At 45.5% G+C, this 21,152-nt stretch overlaps 1 protein-coding gene across 1 annotated transcript; it reads right to left on the bottom strand.

The window, feature by feature from the left end:
- Window positions 1–17,024: 17,024 nt before the first annotated feature.
- Window positions 17,025–17,961, bottom strand: LOC112885377 (LOB domain-containing protein 12-like). The gene is made up of 2 exons (XM_025951010.1): window positions 17,602–17,961; window positions 17,025–17,537 (listed from the first exon to the last, which is right to left on the bottom strand). The coding sequence occupies exons 1-2, from the start codon at window positions 17,755–17,757 to the stop codon at window positions 17,025–17,027; spliced, it is 669 nt and encodes a 222-aa protein (XP_025806795.1). The 5' UTR covers window positions 17,758–17,961.
- Between the last annotated feature and the right edge of the window lie 3,191 nt (window positions 17,962–21,152).

The raw sequence follows: 21,152 nt of genomic DNA, 5'->3' as shown, positions 1-21,152 counted from the left end.
AACTAACCAAATAAATGTATACCAGCAGATATATCCATATCTTGCTATGAGCGAAGCTATATAAATATCTTAATTAGCATAGACTAATTTTATAAAAATATGACATATTATGTAGTATATATATGAAGCGTCCCCTCATCAGAGGTGACTAAATGTGATACAAATATCAGTCTCAGGAGGCTGATAACACATTTATTACATCAGATGGTTCATTACCGTACAAACCGTCGACATAACGGGCACTAAAGCGCCACTATCAAGAGGGACAACATAAGGACTAAAAGCCAAACTAAAGTGCCAACGAAATCTAAGATAACATCAAAGTCTTGCGTCATGGTAAGCTTCCTGTGGAGACCCTGAACCACAGACAAGGTTAGGTGCAAGACGGCGACCTACTCGACGTCTTCAGGAATGAAGTTCGGATCCTCCTCTGTAAAAACTAGGCAAGAGTGAGTACATACGTACTCAACAAGTCCAACCACACCCACGGAGGGGGATAATAAAGATCATGCACAGGATGTACCAAGGATAAGGCTAGGGTTCGTTTGCGATAAAGCAAGATTTTACACATGCAAAGGTTCATTTAATAAAAGAATTTTCTCAAAATATTTCTGTAGTAATCGAATAATAAGTGGGGTTGATCCTACACAAAGGATCCAAATTTTAATACTACCGGACTCCACATCCACAGTAGCTCACGGCACAACTGCCGGATACTTTCAAAACAACTCACGCCACAAAACCAACCATCCCAAAATGTCTATTGAAGTGACCATGCCGTAACTCGTCCAATACCGTGGACACAGCTATTCGAATAGATTTTACACTCTACAGAGGTTGTACACTTTACCCATAAGTAGGGTACCGCACTACGAACACCTTAGTGTCGCTGTGGATCCTAACAAAGCCATTACCCACCTCAGCTGAATCTAACTAGCCAACACGGAAGCAACTATGAGGTTAATGACCTATCAATAAAGTCATAACCAAGACATAACTCACACAGATCGTATTCCTTCTTCATGATCTCCCGTTGCTCACGAGCTCTTCTTTTGGATAGCAGAACAACTAGTGGAGTTTATGCTAAGCTGTTGTCCACACAACGGTCAGATGGTTGTACGATAAGTGGGTTAGGCAAGATGACAGCCCAGTTCATCCTTACATTGACAAGACGGACATCTCCCAACCATGCTCAACCACAAAGGTACAAGCTCACCAGTGGCATTTGACACAGGAAACACCGTCCATCTCATCAGGTTATATCTTTCTTTTATTTTCCCGAAATCCCGTTTTATCTTTTAAAACACCCACACCTTTATTTTTGATAAAGCGCGTTGTGGTCATGATTAAAATATAATAAAGGGAATAAAAGGTCCTAAGCATCTCTAGCAGTAGTTAACGTCCAACAGAGCAAATCCTATATAGACATTAACCTAGGTCATCAAGGAATAGCCATAGCAATCAAGGGGTGGCTATCCAACCATGTTTTGCAATAAAACAATGCATTTTATAAAACAGGCCAATAGGTTGTGTTTATAAAACTGGGATAAATATGCATCAAAGGATGGGAATGGACTTGCCGTCCTCAAAGCCTTCCGGAAGCTCCTCCTCAAGGTATGGGTCTTCGGGCTCCGGCTCGCAATACTACTCCTCCTCGGTCACACCGTCGGCTACGACACACAAACAATCACACAATAAAAATAAAGTACGCCGATGAGCTTAAAAAAAGAGAGGAAAATAGGGAGCTTCGATTAAAAAAATAGAGAAGACTATTATATTTGTCGGATGTGGATCCTGAGACTTGGAGAAAATATTTGGAGATGATGCGTGGTGGAGTTTGGAATCGATTCGGAACAAAATTTCGCATGAACTGATGAGTTAAAGTCATTTAGGGAGTAGTTTAAAAGCATGAGGATCTATTTGTAATAAAATAAAGAGATAGAAGGAGCTCTGATTAAATATTTGAGAGAGGGAGGTGGAGGGCTGCGGACTGCATAAGAAGGAAAAGTGGATGGGGTTATGCACAAGTCTGCCTTTCTTCTTCCTCGAGACAGAACAGGAGGGGGAGGGGAACGGTAGGATGGGGGGGGGGCGGCCAGGCCATATGCGCCGGCCCCCTGGTGCATGGCGACACCCAGGGAGGAGGGGAAAATGGAGAGGAGGCCGAGGGGGGTCCGATTCCGACCCTCACCTCGTGCGGAGACGGTCTACGGAGGGCTGTCCACGGAGATGGGTGGTGGCCGGCAATGGTGAGCGGCGGCGGCGAGCTGCAGCGCGAGGTAGAGGAGGGGAGGTGCTGGGGCGGCGTGGGCGGATTGAGGGGCGGCTCGGGGGCTGATTTATAGGCCGAGAGGGAGAGGGGAGATGGCCGGCGTGGGAGGGTCACGGGCAGTACAGGAACCTCACCATTAATGGCGGCCGGAATGCAGTGCTAAGCGCTGGAGCAGGGAGCAGCAATGCTAGCACAAGTAGCAAGGCGAGGCAGCACAGGGGAGAAAAAGAAAGAGGAAGCCAGCACTGGGAAAAAAAAAGTTAGAAGAGAGAAATAAAATGGATTTAAACAAAATATGAGAAACGAAAAGAGGGGACACGCGCGCGGCACCGACGATCATGGCCAGGCAGGCGCACGTGGCTGATCGCGACACGATGGTGATGCGACGGGACGGCGGGGCCGGTGGAAAAGGAAAAGGGGCGGGCGGCTCCACGGAAAAAGAGGACTGCGCGATGTCAGGACGGCGGAAAATCGGGGGGGGGGGGGTGGGCTTCGGGAGCTCGAGCGGCGAAAAAGGTTTAAAAGATTTTTAAGCGAGTAATTGGTAATGCAATTTAAATAAGATAAAAATACGGGCGTTACAAACCCACCCCACTTAAAATGAATCTCGTCCTCAAGATTCGGCTGGCTCCTAAATAGATGGGGAAACTCTTTCTTCAGGGCATCTTCACGTTCCCATGTAGCTTCTTCCACTCCGTGTCTGCTCCACTGAACTCTGCAAATCCGTACTTCAGAGTTTCTTATCCTTTTTGTGACAGTGTCCAAAATCTTGACAGGTACTTCCTGGTACCGAAGATCTGTCTGTAAATCTATTTCTTCTTCCGGCACACGCTCTTTCTCGGGTACCCTCAGACATCTTCTCAGTTGGGATACATAAAATACTGGGTGTATGTCAGCCATTCCTTCTGGTAGCTCCAGACGGTATGCCAGGGCTCCAATTTCCTTCTGTACTCGGTACGGTCCAATGTACCAAGGGGCTAGTTTCACATGTATCTGAAATCTTCGAGTCCCTCGAATAGGTGAAACCTTGAGATAGACGAAGTCTCCTGGATTGAAGCTTATTTCTCGTCTCTTCTTGTCTGAGTAACTCTTCTGTCGAGATTGGGCTGCCTTCACTTTTTCTCTAATTTTGGCCACTCTTTCTTCCGCTTCCTTTATGAGTGCGGGTCCAACTAGTGCACGCTCTCCAACTTCTGACCAAATCAAGGGGGTTCTGCACTTTCTCCCATAGAGAGCTTCAAATGGTGACATGCCCAAGCTTGCTTGATAACTGTTGTTGTACGAAAACTCAGCATAGGGTAAACTTTGTTCCCAATCCTTACCATAAGTAAGGACACATGCTCTTAGCATATTTGTTTGACCATCGGTCTGCGGGTGGTAAGCCGAACTGAAATCCAACTTCATGCCCATGGCCTTATGCAAACTTTTCCAAAACCTAGAGGTGAATTGGGTTCCTCTATCCGAAACAATTCTGCTAGGCACACCATGCAGCTTCACTATGTTATCCACATAGAGCCGGGCTAGCTTTTCTCCACCATAATTGGTCCGTACGGGTAGGAAGTGAGCGACCTTTGTGAGCCGGTCCACTATCACCCATATGGAGTCATGTCCTTTTGGTGTCTTGGGTAAACCCACTACAAAATCCATTCCTACCTCATCCCATTTCCAAATCGGGATGGGTAAAGGTTGCAGTAATCCTGCTGGCTTCTTATGTTCGGCCTTGACTCTTTGACAAGTATCACAATGGGCGACGAACCGTGCAATGTCCGCTTTCATACCACTCCACCAATACTTTTGTCTTATATCCACATACATCTTGGTGGATCCTGGGTGGATGGAATATGCCGAGTTGTGGGCCTCATCCATAATAGCTGCTGCAAGTCTCCTTCCTTGGGTACGCAAATTCTATCTTTGTACCATAAGGTTCCTTTGTCATCTACTCTAAAATCCGGTGTCTTGTTTTCTATAGTATGCATGCGGATTTTCATCAAGTCCTTGTCTGAACCTTAGGCCTTTCTGATCTTATCCTCCAGAGTGGATTGAACACTCAACTTGCGATAGGAACCATGGGGGGCGATGTGCACATTTAATCGTGCCATTTCTTCTTGTAGGTGGGCATCCTTAGGTCCATAAGATTTCCGGCTTAAGGCATCTGCTACCACGTTTGCTTTACCAGGGTGGTAATGAATTTCCACATTATAATCCTTAACTAGTTCTAACTACCTTCTTTGCCTTAAGTTCAAATCTGGCTAGGTGAAGATGTACTTCAAGCTCTTATGGTCTGTATAGATCTCACACTTATTCCCAATCAGATAGTGTCTCCAAATCTTGAGGGCATGCACTGTGGCTGCAAACTCCAAATCATGGGTTGGGTAATTCTGCTCATGAGGCTTGAGTTGTCGGGAAGCATATGCCACTACTTTCCCATCTTGCATAAGGACACATCCTAATCCTTGACGAAATGCATCACAATAAATGACAAAGTCTCGTTGAATATCCAGCAAGGTTAATACCGGGGCGGTTGTCAGTCTTCTCTTTAACTCCTGAAAGCTTCTCTCACATGACTCGGTCCAGGTGAACTTCTTCTCTTTCTTGAGTAGTTCTGTCATGGGTCGGGCTATCTTGGAGAATCCTTCAATAAATCTCCGATAATATCCGGCTAAACCGAGAAAGCTCCTGATTTCATTGACATTAGTTGGTTGCTGCCAATTGGGGACTGCTTCGACTTTTTCGGGGTCCACTGCTACTCCTTCTGTGATCAAGATATGACCAAGGAATGCTACTTTCTCAAGTCAAAATTCACACTTGCTGAATTTGGCGTAGAGCTTGTGCGCTCTCAACTTTTCCAAAACCACTCGTCGGTGCTGCTCATGTTCTTCGACACTCTTAGAGTAAGTAAGTATGTCATCAATGAAAACTACGACAAACTTATCTAACTCTTCCATAAACACCTTATTCATGAGGTTCATGAAATAAGCAGGTGCATTGGTGAGTCCAAAGGACATCACCGTAAACTCATATTGCCCATAGCGGGTGATGAAGGCTGTCTTCGGAATATCACTTTCCTTAATCTTGAGCTGATGATATCCTGACCTTAAGTCTATCTTGGAGAAGTACTTGGCTCCCTTTAGCTGATCAAAGAGGTCATCAATTCTGGGAAGAGGGTATTTGTTCTTGATGGTGACTTCATTTAGTGCATGGTAATCCACGCACATCCTCATGCTTCCGTCCTTCTTCTTGATGAACAAGATAGGAGCTCCCCATGGTGATGAGCTCGGTCTAATGAAACCACTTTGTTGTAACTCTTGCAATTGTTTCTTTAGTTCTGCCAATTTAGAGGCTGCCATCCTATAGTGTCTCTTAGCTATAGGGGAGGTTCCAGGGATAAGATCAATGACAAACTCTATATCCCTATCTGGCGGCATTCCCGGGAGTTCTTCAGGAAAAACATCTAGGTATTTATTTACTATTGAAACTTATTCCAAGGATTTAGCTTCCATACTAAAAACCATTGGGTCCGGTCCACTTCCCCGAGTATGGCAGGTTACTTGTACTCCTTCTGGGTTGGTTAGGTGTACCATCTTGTCAGCACAACTTATAAGGCCATTGTGCAGGCTTAGCCAATCCATTCCAATGATCACATCTATACCTTTAGACTTAAGTACTACTAGGTCTGCTAGGAACTCTACCCCACTTAAAATGATCCTTACCCGAGAACAACCCAGTTGACACTTAATGTCACCTCCAGGCATTCAGGTTAATAGGGGTGTTTTTAGTAGTATTGTAGATATATTGTGCTTTTCCACAAAACTTGAGGATATGAATGAATGTGATGCTCCAGAATCAAATAATATTGTTGCCAAAACTGAGCTGACTAGAAACTCACCGAGCACTATGCCCTGAGCATCCTGAGCCTCTTGTGCGTTGATGTGGTTGATGCGGGCTCGTCCAAAGGACTGCTGGGGCGGCCTCATCTGCTGGTTGTTGTTGCCGATGTTGTTGCTGCGGATGGGTACATGATTGGCTCCTGATAGAGCTGGCCTTGGTCCATTCACCGAGTTGGAGAAGGCTGATGCTGCCGGCTTGTTGTTGGCATATGGATAGTTGGCAATGAAGTGTCCTGTCTCATGGCAGTTGAAGCATGCTCTGGCATTGTTGCTGGCAGTAACTTGGCTTGCATTGCTCTGTGGGGTCTTCATGGTGTTCTGGCTCTTGAACTGCCTGAAGTGGGTGTTGGGGGCCTGAGAGCCAGTAGCTTGTGACTGGGTCCTGTACTGCATAGAGGCTTGGGACCTAGGCACTAGAGGGCCGAAGTGCCTCGGCTTCTGGAAACGGTCCTGCTGGCGAGCCTTGGTTTCCAGAAACTTATGCTTATTGTCTCTCTTTCCCTCTGCCATAGCTCTCTCGGTGATGATAGCCATGTTCATCAGTGTGTTGAAGTCTGGGTAGATGCATGGGGAAAGCAGCTTCTTAAGTTCTGCATTCAAACCCTTTCTGAACATATCCTGCTTCTTTTCGTCTTGCCTTGTTGCAGCTCATGAAACTCATCTGCCTTGCGCTTCATGGTGGCTGCGGGGATGTGATAGCGATGGAACTCATCCACAAATTCCTTCCAAGTGATAGTGGAGGCATCCTGAGCAGCTGCACAGTAGTTCTCCCACCAAGCCAAAGCAGTTCCATTAAGCTGGTGAGCAGCCAAATGGATCTTGTCACTGTCTCCATGCTCAAATGGCTCAAGTTTTCTCTTTATAACATGCAGCCAGTCATCTGCATCCAAGGGGTTGTTGGATCCTGCAGAGGTGGGTGGCTTGGTCCTCAAAAAAGCTATCAGTTTGTCATTTGTACTCTGCTCACGGGGCCTTGGGTTGGTGATAACATTGGTCAAAGCTTCCAGAAGGAGGTTCTGGTTGTTCAACACTTGCACCAGGTCAATGGCTAGTGGGGGTGGGGCCTAACATGCTCCCACTTGGCTTTCTCCTCCCTGCTGGCTTATTTCCTGATCTTCCTGATCTTCATGGCCGGGGGCTTGTCCTTGCACACCCTGCTGCCTCTCCACACTTGGAGTGATACGTGCCTAACTTTGGGAGGTCCTGGCGTTACACCTGGGGGCCATCTGTGGATTGGGTAAAACTTTAATGAGACTTAGATTTGGAATTAAGTGATGTTTAAGTTATTTACTTTCGTATTTTCGAAAAGGCAGAATCCACCTCCTGCCGACAAGCACACAGACTAACAAGCATCAAGCACAAACAGTTTTATTTATTAAGCTGGGGGTACAACACTTGGGAGGGTACAGCCAAAACACGCACTACACGGTCGGGTACAAAGGGCACAATAGATGGGAGGGGCACAGCTCTAAGCTTGAGGCCGGGATGGCTTCATTCCTGGGGGCATCTCTGAGGCATGCTACTCGCGGGGCGAGCCATCTTCCGAGGCGGAGTGCACTTCCAGTGGGATGAGTAGCTCTTCCTCGTCATCCTAGAGGATCCCATTTTCTCGGGACTGTTCGACAGCTCCTTCTTCTGCGGCTGCAGCTGACCTTTCGGCACCTTCGGGTGGAGCTTGCGGGGTCCCAAAAAGTCCTCCCCATCCTATGATGGGTGTTCCAATTAGGACTTGGGTCTCCCCGATTGCCGAGACGGGCGTTCCACTGCTAGTCCATTCTTGCATACGCCGATCCTGGATCTGCCTGAGGTTCTCATGAGCGATGGCTTCGCTACTTATAGCGGCCGCAGCTTGAGCCACCCGGATTTGGTGCACTCTCACTGCAAGCTCTGCTTGCTCGGCCCGGTGGGTTTGCTCCCTTAGGAATCAGGCTTGCTCGTCGAAGAGCTTGTCCAAGGAGACGAGGTATGCGACCACATGGTACAAAAGGTCTTCTTGATGGCGGCGCCGTTCCAAGTTCCTCATGCAGGCCTGCCAGACTTATGTCCTGATGGCCGGGGGAAAAAGCCTCATCGGTGTGGGAATGAGGTGTTCCTCGAAGATCTGACACAGGTAGCGGAGAGCCTTTCTGATGGCTAGGGGATAGGTATCCCAATGCTGAAATCCTGTGGCAGTCACTCGCCACGGCTCGATGTCGGGGTAGCGGGTGCTTCTAGCAATGGAAAGAACCACCCTACAGCGAAGAGTGCCGAGGTGTTCATGCTCTCTGCTGTAGTACCTTGGGCACTCAGTAACACCGAGGCGCTCCAGGGAGTTGATCCAAAGGTAGGGGAAACCAGGCTCTCCTTGGCAAACACACTGGGTCCAACCATTCTCAGCCATCTGAAAACAAAGGTAGAGTGAACAAGCCTTGCACACATGGTAGGGTACAAAAAGGATAGACGGTCTTTATTTTTCAACATGGTCGGGTACATCTCCCAAGGATACATTATTACTAGGATGATAGCTCTAGCTTAGGTAATCTACTCTTCCCAAGGGGATTCTTCCTCGATCCAGTTAGGGCACTTCTTTGCTGGAAGACATTGCTCCAATATCTCATCTTCGGTCTGAGTGCCCTTATCCCAATGGGTTTCTTCGGGTTCTCCTTCCAGTAATCCAGCTTCTCTTCTGCGTGCCTCGATACGTTCCCTTTCTTGAGCGTTGCTTCGCCATATGTCTTGGAGAGAGGCTAGGGAACTCTCAGCTTGTGCCTCAGCTTCTATTGTTCTCCTCCATTGTATTTCCAACTCTTGTTCTACCTTTTCTGCCCTACGTGGTGCTTCAGTTGTTTTGCCTGTTCGCGGTAAAGTTGGTCTAGGCTGGTGAGGTAAACGGACAGGTGGGAAACCGTATCTTCTAGTTCTTCTTCCCTTCCCAATCCTCTCATCCGTGTAATCCATGAGTGTCCTCTTCCTCCAGCAGGTGGGAAAAATCCCATAGAAGTTCGCTGAAGATGATGCTTATAGACCACGCGTAGGCGTCGCAGGGCTTTTTGGGCAACCTTTCGGTAGGTGTCTGAGAACCCAAAGCTGGTGGTGGAGATGAACCGGGGATCCACATCAGGGTAGAGTGTGCTTTTTCCCACGAAGATCATCAGATCACACCGAAGGGTGCCTCTGAAGTTGTACTCCCAGTAGGTGTACTCCGGTGGGTCCACAACTCCGACGCGTTCCAGGCTGAGTAGAAATAACTTAGGGAGGCTAGGCTCTGCGGGGCAGATTTCGTCACTCCATCCATTGTCAGCCATCTGGAACCAGACAAGGGCCAAAGGTAAGTGTCGTGTGGAAAGGTGAGTTAAGTGGGGAAAGATCTAGTGGGAAACGGCTTAGAAAATGTCCTCGGTCCTAAGGATCGTGTCCTACGGCCAACCTACGGCTTTGATACCACCTGAAGTATCCCCTCATCAGAGGTAACTAAATGTGATACAAATATCAGTCCCAGGAGGCTAATAACACATTTATTATATCAGATGGTTCATTACCGTGCAAACCGTTGAGGTAGCGGGCACTAAAGCGCCACTATCAAGAGGGACAACATAAGGACTAAAAGCCAAACTAAAGTGCCAACGAAATCTAAGATAACATCAGAGTCTTGCGTCATGGTAAACTTCCTGTAGAGACCTTGAACCACAGGCAAGGTTAGGTGCAATACGGCGACCTACTCGACATCTTCAGGAACGAAGTTCGGATCCTCCTCTATAAAAACTAGGCAAGAGTGAGTACATACGTACTCAACAAATCCAACCACACCCACGGAGGGGATAATAAAGATCATACACAGGATATACCAAGGATAAGGCTAGGGTTCGTTTGCGATAAAGCAAGGTTTTACACATGCAAGGGTTCATTTAATAAAAGAGTTTTCTCAAAATATTTCTGTAGTAATCGAATAATAAGTGGGGTTGATCCTACACAAAGGATCCAAATTTTAATGCTACCGGACTCCACATCCACAGTAGCTCACGACACAACTGCCGGATACTTTTAAAACAACTCACGCCACAAAACCAACCATCCCAAAATGTCTATTGAAGTGACCATGCCGTAACTCGTCCAATACCGTGGACACGGCTATTCGAATAGATTTTACACTCTGCAGAGGTTGTACACTTTACCCACAAGTAGGGTACCGCACTACGAACACCTTAGTATCGCTGCGGATCCTAACAAAGCCATTACCCACCTTAGCTGAATCTAACTAGCCAACACGGAAGCAACTATGGGGTTAATGACCTATCAACAAAGTCATAACCGGGACATAACTCACACAGATCGTATTCCTTCTTCATGATCTCCCGTTGCTCACCAGCTCTTCTTTTGGGCAGCAGAACAACTAGTGGGGTTTATGCTAAGCCGTTGCCCACACAACGGTCTAGTGGTTGTACGATAAGTGGGTTAGGCAAGATGACAGCCCAGTTCATCCTTACATTGACAAGACAGACATCTCCCAACCATGCTCAACCACAAAGGTACAAGCTCACCAGTGGCATTTGACACAGGAAACACCGTCCATCTCATCAGGTTATATCTTTCTTTTATTTTCCCGAAATCCCGTTTTATCTTTTAAAACACCCACACCTTTATTTTCGATAAAGCGCGTTGTGGTCATAATTAAAATATAATAAAGGGAATAAAAGGTCCTAAGCATCTCTAGCAGTAGTTAACGTCCAATAGAGCAAATCCTATATAGACATTAACCTAGGTCATCAAGGAATAGCCATAGCAATCAAGGGGTGGCTATCCAACCATGTCTTGCAATAAAACAATGCATTTTATAAAACAGGCCAATAGGTTGTGTTTATAAAACTGGGATAAATATGCATCAAAGGATGGGAATGGACTTGCCGTCCTCAAAGCCTTCCGGAAGCTCTTCCTCGAGGTATGGGTCTTCGGGCTCCCGCTCGCAATACTGCTCCTCCTCGGTCACACCGTCGGCTACGACACACAAACAATCACACAATAAAAATAAAGTACGCCGACGAGCTTAAAAAAAGAGAGGGAAATAGGGAGCTTCGATTAAAAAAATAGAGAAGACTATGATATTTGTCGGATGTGGATCCTGAGACTTGGAGAAAATATTTGAAGATGATGCGTGGTGGAGTTTGGAATCGATTCGGAACAAAATGTCACATGAACTGATGAGTTAAAGTCATTTAGGGAGTAGTTTAAAAGCATGAGGACCTATTTGTAATGAAATAAAGAGATAGAAGGAGCTCTGATTAAATATTTGAGAGAGGGAGGTGGAGGGCTGCGGACTGCATAAGAAGGAAAAGTGGATGAGGTTATGCACAAGTCTGCCTTTCTTCTTCCTCGAGACAGAACAAGAGGGGGAGGGGAACGGTAGGATGGGGGGGGGGGCGGCCAAGCCATATGCGCCGGCCCCCTGGTGCATGGCGACGCCTAGGGAGGAGGGGAAAATGGAGAGGAGGCCGAGGGGGGTCCGATTCCGACCCTCACCTCGTGCGGAGACGGTCTACGGAGGGCTGTCCACGGAGATGGGTGGTGGCCGGCAGTGGTGAACGGCGGCGGCGAGCTGCAGCGCGAGGTAGAGGAGGGGAGGTGCTGGGGCGGCGTGGGCGGATTGAGGGGCGGCTCGGGGGCTGATTTATAGGCCGAGAGGGAGAGGGGAGATGGCCGGCGTGGGAGGGTCACGGGCAGTACAGGAACCTCGCCATTAATGGCAGCCGGGATGCTCGGGGACAAGGCGCAAACTGCGAGGGTGAGGGGACGGGACGGAGATGGGCCGGCGCAGCAGCGGGTCGCACGCCAGCTTGGCATGCACGAGCAGCAAGCACGCAGTGGCACAGCGAGCAGCAGCGGCCGCAGCGGCCGTGGCGTGACGCGGGCGGCGCGATGCGAGTGCGCGTGCACAGCCAGCAATGGGGGCAGCGGCGAGTCGGGCGCTGGCCCGCTCGTGCGCGCAAGGAGCGGGCTACAGCTCGAGCAGGCAGCACGTGCGTGCCTGCGTGAAGGAGATGCAGTGCTAAGCGCTGGAGCAGGGAGCAGCAACGCTAGCGCAAGTAGCAAGGCAAGGCAGCACAGGGGAGAAAAAGAAAGAGGAAGCCAGTGCCGGGAAAAAAAATTTAGAAGAGAGAAATAAAATGGATTTGAATAAAATATGAGAAAAGAACGCGCGCGGCACCGACGATCGTGGCCGGGCAGGCGCACGCGGCCGACCGCGATACGATGGTGATGCGACGGGACGGTGGGGCCGGTGGAAAAGGAAAAGGGACGGGCGGCTCCGCGGAAAAAGAGGACTGCGCGATGTCGGGATGGCGGAAAATCAGGCGGTGGACTTCGGGAGCTCGAGCGGCGGAAAAGGTTTTAAAGACTTTTAAACGAGTGATTGGTAATGCAATTTAAATAAATAAAAATACGGGCGTTACAATATATTTTATAATTATATTTTTTATTGTAACTCAAAGAGTACTAACCTATAATGTGTCGATCAAGGACTTCGGTCTCTCCCTATTTTACTCGCAAAGCAATAATTCTATATAATTCTATATACTTTTGGATTCTTAGCTCAACGTATGGTCAGGTTTCGAGCTACCGCCGTAATAGACCCACCAAGATAGAGGAAAATTAATGACAGACCAAGAAAATGGTCCTCTTTTTATATAAATAGGTAGAGATAGAACACAACAGCCAAGCAGGAGTTTGTACCACCGTATCCTCCCAATCAAATTACTCCCTTTTGGGATAACACAACCCTCTGTACAAACCGGACGGCTGCTCTTGTATCGTTGTGCTTGATATTGGTTTCTCTACGGTACACATTGTATTTGAAAAAGATACTCATACATTTCTTTGGGGTGTGAAAGAAACTTATTATTATTGTCTAGAACACTATAAAAAATGATTTGTAGGAACATTTATTTTTTTCTAGGAGCGAGTCAAAAGATAACCCGCTTCTACAAATGGAGCGTGATTATTGTAGCATCTAACCGCCCCTAAAAAATTATTTTAGGGGTGGGTGACGCTATCACCCGCCCCTGCAAATAGGCATTATTTTTAGATGCAGGTGATGGCATCATCTGCCCTTAAAAATGGCATTTCTAGAGACAGATGATGCCACCACCCACCCCTAGAAATGGTGGCATTTTTAGGGGGCGGGTGATGTCATACCCGCCCCTAAAAATAGTTCCACATAAAAAAATTTATAACTTTTCCATATGATCTCGGATGAAGTCAGACTTTGTATCAAAATTGTAGAGAATGAAGAGATCTAAAACTTGGTAGTTGATAACTTTTTCATTTAAGATCATTTAATGGTCAAAAAATTATTATAAACCTACATATGGCTATGACTATACAGTATCTCGTACAACTCAAGTCATACTTTAAAGTTTCAACAATCTTAACCTTTATATACACAACCTTTATATACACTGAAATATATTTGGCATATTTCTTTTATCTTAACCTATATAGTAGAAGTTTCACTTTTTTATTTATTTTGCTATAGAAAATATTTAAATGAATTTACGGAATAAAATTGAAAAATATTTTTAGGGGCGGTTGTTGGCGTCACCCGCCCCTGGAAACAGATTTCTAGGGGCGGTGATGATGTCACTCGCCCCCACAATTCAATTTCAGAGTTAATATAAAAGAATAGTATACCCATAGAGTTATAAATGACTGTGTAGTATGATGGAGAGGAGGGTACGCGCGAGGCTTGAGGTGTGCGGTTTGAACCCTAGGGGCTCGTGGTGGTGGCTGGTTGGCTGCAATAATTTTTTCTTTTTTATTTTGCTATTTTTGATTTTTTTATTTTTTAGAAATCGATTTTTAGGGGTGGACCACGGCATGACCCGGCTCTAGAAATCGATTTTTAGATACAAATCATTTTCAAGGGCGGGCGCGTTACCCGCCCCTAAAATTTATATTTTTAACTGCGAGAATTAGGGACGGGTAGCACACTTGCCCCTAAAAATATATTTTTATTCGCTCCAAAATACCCTTTTTATAGTAGTAGAAATCACGTGAGCGCAGCATACCTACACAGATAAAGAAGCCATCCGGTTTAAACCTAATTAGCCCCGGTCCCATCGACCTGGCCATATACAGGGTCAGATCCCCACCCACCCTCATGGAGCCCACAGGCCACGGAGCCCTCCAAATCTCCCCAACAATTTTCGGACACGGATAATGAAAAGGAAGAAGAAAAGGAAGAGAAAGAAAAAAAAAAGAGAAAGGAAGCAGAAGGGAAAAATAAGCTCCCCCTCCACCTAAGATCGATGGTTTGGGTTCGCCCTAGCCATGTATTTAAAAATACTATAAAACTTGTGATAATAACAGTTAGCCATTCTCAGTCTTACAAATTGAAGACTGCCATGTAGATACGGAATATGTCAAGAGTAGGAGCCAGCCGACGGAGTCATCCGTGTCAGCTCTATTAGGAACCCTTGTCAGCTCGCTTGATGAACAGAGCTTAACAGTGATTTTCCACTAATTTTGAAAGAAATCATCATTGTCAGCAACAAACAGGACTAGCTCCGCCACTGGTCAAGATTCCATGTCACAAAATTAACAGCAAAATTGACGATTAGACAAGCATTGATGTGTTGCCAGTAGATACCAGGATGTACATTCTACAAGTACAAAAGGAAAAGTATCCCAGGTTGAGGAACTTCACGAAAGCACCATTATTTTATTATTTTTCGAGAACCTTTTCTGAGCAACCATTTCATCAGGAAGAAGCAAGAGTATTTACAATACTCATAACCTCAAACCATAACAAAAATGTAAAACTTGCAACGAAAGAAATAGAAGAAACAACCTACTACCGGCGACAAATGAAAACCTACCATTATTCGGGGAAACAAAGTGCAACAAATTTTTGAGGAATAAACACTATCCTTCCTCAGAAACCTCCGATCATGCTTGACTCCTGCGCTACCTTCTTGTTGAACACGCCCTACTATTTCACCAACATTATTTCACAGTGCCAGGAACAAACATTGTCTTATAAATGCTCTAGCATATCTCAGTTTGCGTATTTCGCCGTGGGTCACTACAAGGAAAGCCAAACAACTTCCACATATATACTACCCGAATATAGTACCCAGTTAATTATTATTGTAGGGATAGTTCCACCGAGAAGAAGCAACAAGAATGCGATAGATTTTATTGGGCTATCCTGATTTCGCCTGTTGCCACAGCCCATCATATATATATATATATACACACACACATACATATACATATACATACATATGTATAAAGTATATATACAGACACACTCCTACGACTTCAAAAACATACTACTTCCGACCCAAATTACAATTCATTTTAACTTTTTTAGATACATATATTTTGTTATGCATCTAGATATAGATATATAGAAAAAACTATGTATGTAAAAAGGCCAAGATGGAATTATAATTTGGTATGGATACAAACAGATAAGATGCATATCCAATCTCCAATTTAAAAATATGTATATATAATTGGAGGAACTGACTTAAATTTATTTTTCCTTTGCCTGTAGACTGTAGTTGCGATCCAGTGATTAGTGCGATGCCTGTCGGTGGTAGCTAGCTCTCACATGATCTGCATGTGATGTTCTTATCTTGTCGGACCAGATTATTCCAGGTTAGGTTTGATTTTTATCCAAAATAATGGTTAGGTTTGATTTGAGTCGATCAGTGCAATCATAATGTCGATAGCGTTACTAATCAATTAATTTGTATACATAAATATAACTTTGTATATATACTAGTATTGATCTAGTAGGTCGCGTGAGAGACGTCACCACCCTCCCCGCCGTTTGGATTCTGAAGATTCGGGCTTCGATTTGAAGGGGGACATAAGTTGTTTGTCTGAGAAGGAAGCTCTGGACCTTGCTGGTCGTGGTCGATCTCTCTTCCATGTTTTGATTAATTTAATCACCCAATACATGCATGTGATCGCTTGGTCGCATGCACATGCATGGTATAGAGTAATCATAATTGGACTGTTGTTATTTTGGAATTTATGCATTACTAGTTAGCCCCACATGCGGCATATTACTCTCTCTCTCTGTAAGCTATATTCACTCCGTCCTGAAATATAAAGCATTGAAGGCGGTTCAAAATTTGTATCAAATATAAGACATCCTAGGTTGCTTTGGAAATCCTAGGTTGCTTTGGAAAGTAATTACTCTTAGCCAGCTATAAAATCAGCAAAATGACAACCATACAAATAAATAGAGGTATATGCTTCTTAAACTATTATAAAAATACTAGGATGCCCTACGTTACAGGACGGAAGGAGTACGTGTTTTCTAGCTTATATGATATACTTGTGTAAATGTTGTACAATCACATAAAAGAATGGAGTGAACTTGAGGTATAATAAGACCATACATGGTACATATATATACGCGAACCAAAATGTAGCATAAAGGATGATCTTCAACTAATTCTACCAGAGATTCTCGCGGAATAACGCGTTGAACTTCAGGTTTCAACGAAACCCCTGTTGCCAGCCCGGGTTTGAATCTTGCTACCAGCTTCTTTAAGACAAAATCAGAAGGACCTCTCTCCTTCTGGTCGAGTTTTTTCTTATCTCCAACTAGTTCTCAGATTGATCACAAGCACAGCACAAGAACACGAAACAAATTAGAACAGAGATCAGGGTTAAAATGGCGAAAAAAAGAGGAAACAAGAAGTCACAGAGATTAACTACCTACTAGCTAATAACCTAATTAAGCTAGCCCCTACAAGCAAATTAAGTGAAGCACTGAAGCAGAAGCAACAAGCTGCTGCTCTTACATTACGCTCGCTGGCCCTGTGCTCCTAGCTACGACGTGCATGCACATGCAAAGTTGACTTCGAAGTGTGTGGCTACGTCCACAGGGACTCCCTCTTGAGGGGCTCCCCCATGGCGCCCGCCGGCGCGGCGCCGTAGCCCATCAGCTGCGGCGGGATGATGGCGCCGGCGCCGGCGTTCTGCATCAGGAACGCGTCCACGTCGTCGGGGGCCACCATCGCCGCCTGGTGCTGCTGCATCGCCGCCGCCATGACGTGGTGGTGGTGGTCCCCGGCGCCTCCTCCGCCCGCCGCGACCAGCGACGACGGCGGGACCACCGCGTCGACGTCGTCGGGGCCGCCGCCGCCGCCGTCGCGCCGCTGTTGCATCTGGATGCAGAGGATCTCGGCCTGCGCGACGGCGAGCTGCATCTGCAGCTGCGACACCTGGTTCTGCAGGAAGGAGATGGCGCCCACGCAGCCGTACACCGGGTCCCGCATCCGCGCGTTGGCCTCGTACACCAGGCTGCTCACCGCGTCGCCGCGCTGCTGCACGGGGAGCTCCTGATCGATCAAACACATGGATCCCATGGTGGTCGTCGTCAGCAACTGCTAATTAGTAATGTACATTCATGTAGAAGTTGCTCTAGGTAGATTATTATTAGGTGTGTACCTGGAGCATCTTGGAGACGTTGCTGGCGCCGAAGACCTTGTGTACGATGGCGAACTTGTGGGGATCGTCGGCGGGGAAGAAGGGCGCGAAGATGCAGTCCTTGGTGCACCGCCGCCGCAGCAGCTTGCACGACGCGCACGGCGACCCGCCGCCCATATAGGTATCCCGGTTACTAGCTATATTTACTATCGCTCGCCGGAGGCAACAACGACAACCGGATCGGGAAATGGAATAAGTCAAGACTAGAGTAGCTCTATCTCTTTTGAGCTAGCTAGGCAGCAGAGCACTTGATGATGATGAGGTCGATGAGCTTATTGTCTACTAGGAGTAGTAGTGTGGACGACTGAAAGAGAGGGCAAATAAAGCAATGGCAACCGGCGAGGGTGTGAACAAGCGATATTTATAAGCAGCGACATGGACACACGCGCACCTGCGCAGCTGGTAAACAATAGAAAGAGTATTCTTTACCAAAAAAAATAATAACAAGAGTAGGTACAGGAAGATTAGTCGACGTCGACGACGCATGTGTCGTAGATAGCAGCTAGCATACAGTAGCACTGTTCAGAGTTCAGACAGACAAGGGTAATTACTCGCTGTATGTTGGCTAGCCTCTCGAGCAATGCCGTAAACAGCGGGTTATAAAGTTTAGGGGCAGTCTTCTCTAAAATATATAAAATGCGGACTATAGCGAAAGCTAAATCATTTAGCGGAATGATAAAATAATCAATAATCACATATAAAATTATAAGCATTATTAGCCTAACACCAAAAAATAAACTCTAACATATCTCTTAACTACCCAACGGTGTCTATAGTACGTTGTCTAGGGTCCACACTACGTTCATTTAGTTGTATTGATTCTTTTGACTAAGCTTTGAGTGAATGACACCACTAGAATCTACTAGCAACTTGATATTTAGTGCTGCTAAATCTCGCAAAAACCACTTTAGCGGACATTTAGCACTGTTAAATCTCGTAACGGACAAATATTGCATAGCGTAGCGGTAGATCTTCTAAAAAGCTAATAGCGGGCTATAGCAAAGCTATAGCGGGCTGTTTCATTCCAACATTGTTCAAAAGAGATGCCCTGCTCCTGGCCATGCATTGCCTGTATTCTAGAGGTTAAAATATAACAAATAGATTAAATCCCGAAAAATTATACTATTATTAGGGTAAAAAGGTAAAAAAAATTTCCAAAAGGAGCGTAGCTAGATAGATGCATGATTTGTCAGCCGTGTATATGTGTACTGACCGCTGCACGACAAGGGCTTAATTAAGGCGGCGACACAGGTGACAGTCTTCCATTGGGCAGAGAAGCATCATCAAAAGTCACCGTGTTAACCTACTCAGGCAGGCACAGGTGCAGGAATCTCACTTGCTGCAAGCTCAAACAGCCAATAAATTTCCTGTCAGATTGGTGTGTTGCGTACAGGCAGGCATGTGATGCGTGGCTGGATGTATTGACCACTCGTACGTGCGCTAGTTAGGTGTGCGGCACACGGTCGAAGAATACGTACGTGCACAGAGCGCGACACGCAACTCAAAATGAATTTTGAAATGAAAAGTGTCTGCAAGAATTATTCAACAAAAAAATGTCTGCAGGTACACGGGCTGATTGGTCTGTAGATTCAATAGACCAAGGTTTATTCATCTTGCAGCGTGCCCGGCCGGCCGCTGAGATAGATGCGATCGTGGACCTGAAGCAAAGAATCAATCGAGCAGTGTGGAGTCCACTCCTCCTTCCCCGTCGCCGTCGCGCTAATCCATGCAAGAGCTGGACGTAGAAATACTACTACTGGTATAGGTACTGCCTCATTGCGTGCTGTGGCAAGAATCCTCCACAATTCCCTTCTTTCGAGGCCATGTTTCTCCTGATCTTCTGTGCGCCTCAAATCTAGATATCTATCCTCCCCTGCCCTCTCGTGAAAGAGCTAGCTCCATTTGTGGTTCTCCGGTCCTTTGGCTGCGCTTTGTACAGCCAGCAGCAAGACAAATCAGCGGACTAACGTCTAAGGTCAGTTTTGATGCATAATTTTATTATACTATTATTAATACTGGTATACCAGCTTTACAATGGAATGAAACAACATATCTTAATACATAGTTTTATTGCACTATTTCATAGATGGGATGCAACATTTAATTCTTGCATGATGTTGTGATCAAATGGGTCTTGCAACGAAATGGGTCATTGTGTTTCATGAGGCTCGGTACCGCGTATTGGTGTTTTACCGGAAACCTACCGAGAGTATGAGGTGGTCGATTTGTAGGCGGAGTGTCATCAAGATTAGGAACTCAATGGTGTACACAACATAAGACTTAGAAGGTTCAGTCCACTGAATATCGTAATACCTTACGTCATGTCTGGCGGGTTGTATTGCATGAGATTGTTGATGTGTTTTGGAGGGATTTCCTGCCGGCCTTATATACTTGGGGTAGGATTACATGTCGTGTATCGAGGTACTCCTAGTCAGGTATGACCTAAGGAGCCCTACTGCGGGTATACCGAGTATTTTCCTTCTATACCGACTAGTTCTACTCGTATCTCGGTACTTTACAATAGTTTTTAGTAAGGTACAGGAGATATCCTATCTCTATTCCGAGGTGATTCATGCCATGTCAGTAGTCCCATGGATACTAGTTTGACATTGAGCCCCCTTGTTTCACATGGATGAAACACTTCCCTTTTCTCTCTCCACAATGCGCTTGTCAAGCACTACTACAAAAAAGATTTGCAGGGGCGCCTCGTTTTTTCTAGGGATGATCCAAAAGATAACCCACTCTTATAAATGGAGTAAGATTACTGCAGCAATTCACCCGTCCCTGGAAATGTATTTTTAGAGGCGGGTGAGGGCGTCACCCGTCTCTAGAAATGGCCACCATTTTTAGGGCGGTGACGCCATCACTGCCGCTAAAAATGCAATTTACAGAGGTGGGTGACACTATCACTCGCCTTTTAAGTTCCTAAAAATACATTTCTAGAGGTGGGTGCAAATGGTCCCACATAAAAAAGTTTATAACTTTTGCATATGATCTCAGATGAAGTTAAACTTTATACCAAAATTGTAGAGGTTGACGACACCTACAATTTTGTAGTTGATAATTTTCATTTAAAGTCATTTAACAGTCCAAAAAGTTATTATAAGTTCTTTAATTTCAAAGTCTAGAAGTTTTATATTTTTTTCAAACAATCCCATATGTAGAGTAGTTCCATATCAAAATTGTAGTGGTAAGATCTAGTTTATACATTATATTTAAGATTGTTTAGGATCATAAGATCATTTAATACTTATACCCTAAATATGGCTATGACAATATAATATCTCAGATTTACGCAATCTTAACTTTTATATACACTGAAATATATTTGGCAATTTTTTTCTATACCTATAGTTCACAATAACCATAGTATAGAAGTTTCACTTTTTTATTTATTTTTCTATATTTAAAGATTGAAATAATTTTTCAGAATAAAATAGAAAAATATTTATAGGGGTGGGTGATGGTGTCACCCATCCTTGGAAATGGATTTCTAGGGGCGGGTGATTGCC

Source organism: Panicum hallii, chromosome 3 (genome assembly GCF_002211085.1).
Source record: "Panicum hallii strain FIL2 chromosome 3, PHallii_v3.1, whole genome shotgun sequence".
Classification (NCBI taxonomy): Eukaryota; Viridiplantae; Streptophyta; class Magnoliopsida; order Poales; family Poaceae; genus Panicum; species Panicum hallii.
Note: the sequence above shows the minus strand (reverse complement) of the source record. Positions and strands in the feature narration are given on the sequence as shown.

What these genes read in the sequence shown, in the direction of transcription:
- LOC112885377 (XM_025951010.1), bottom strand. Translation starts at nt 17,757, where the DNA reads ATGGGCGGCGGGTCGCCGTGCGCGTCGTGCAAGCTGCTGCGGCGGCGG. An exon ending in ACGTCTCCAAGATGCTCCAG is followed by an intron (nt 17,538 to 17,601) that starts GTACACACCTAA and finishes ACTAATTAGCAG; the next exon opens with TTGCTGACGACGACCACCAT.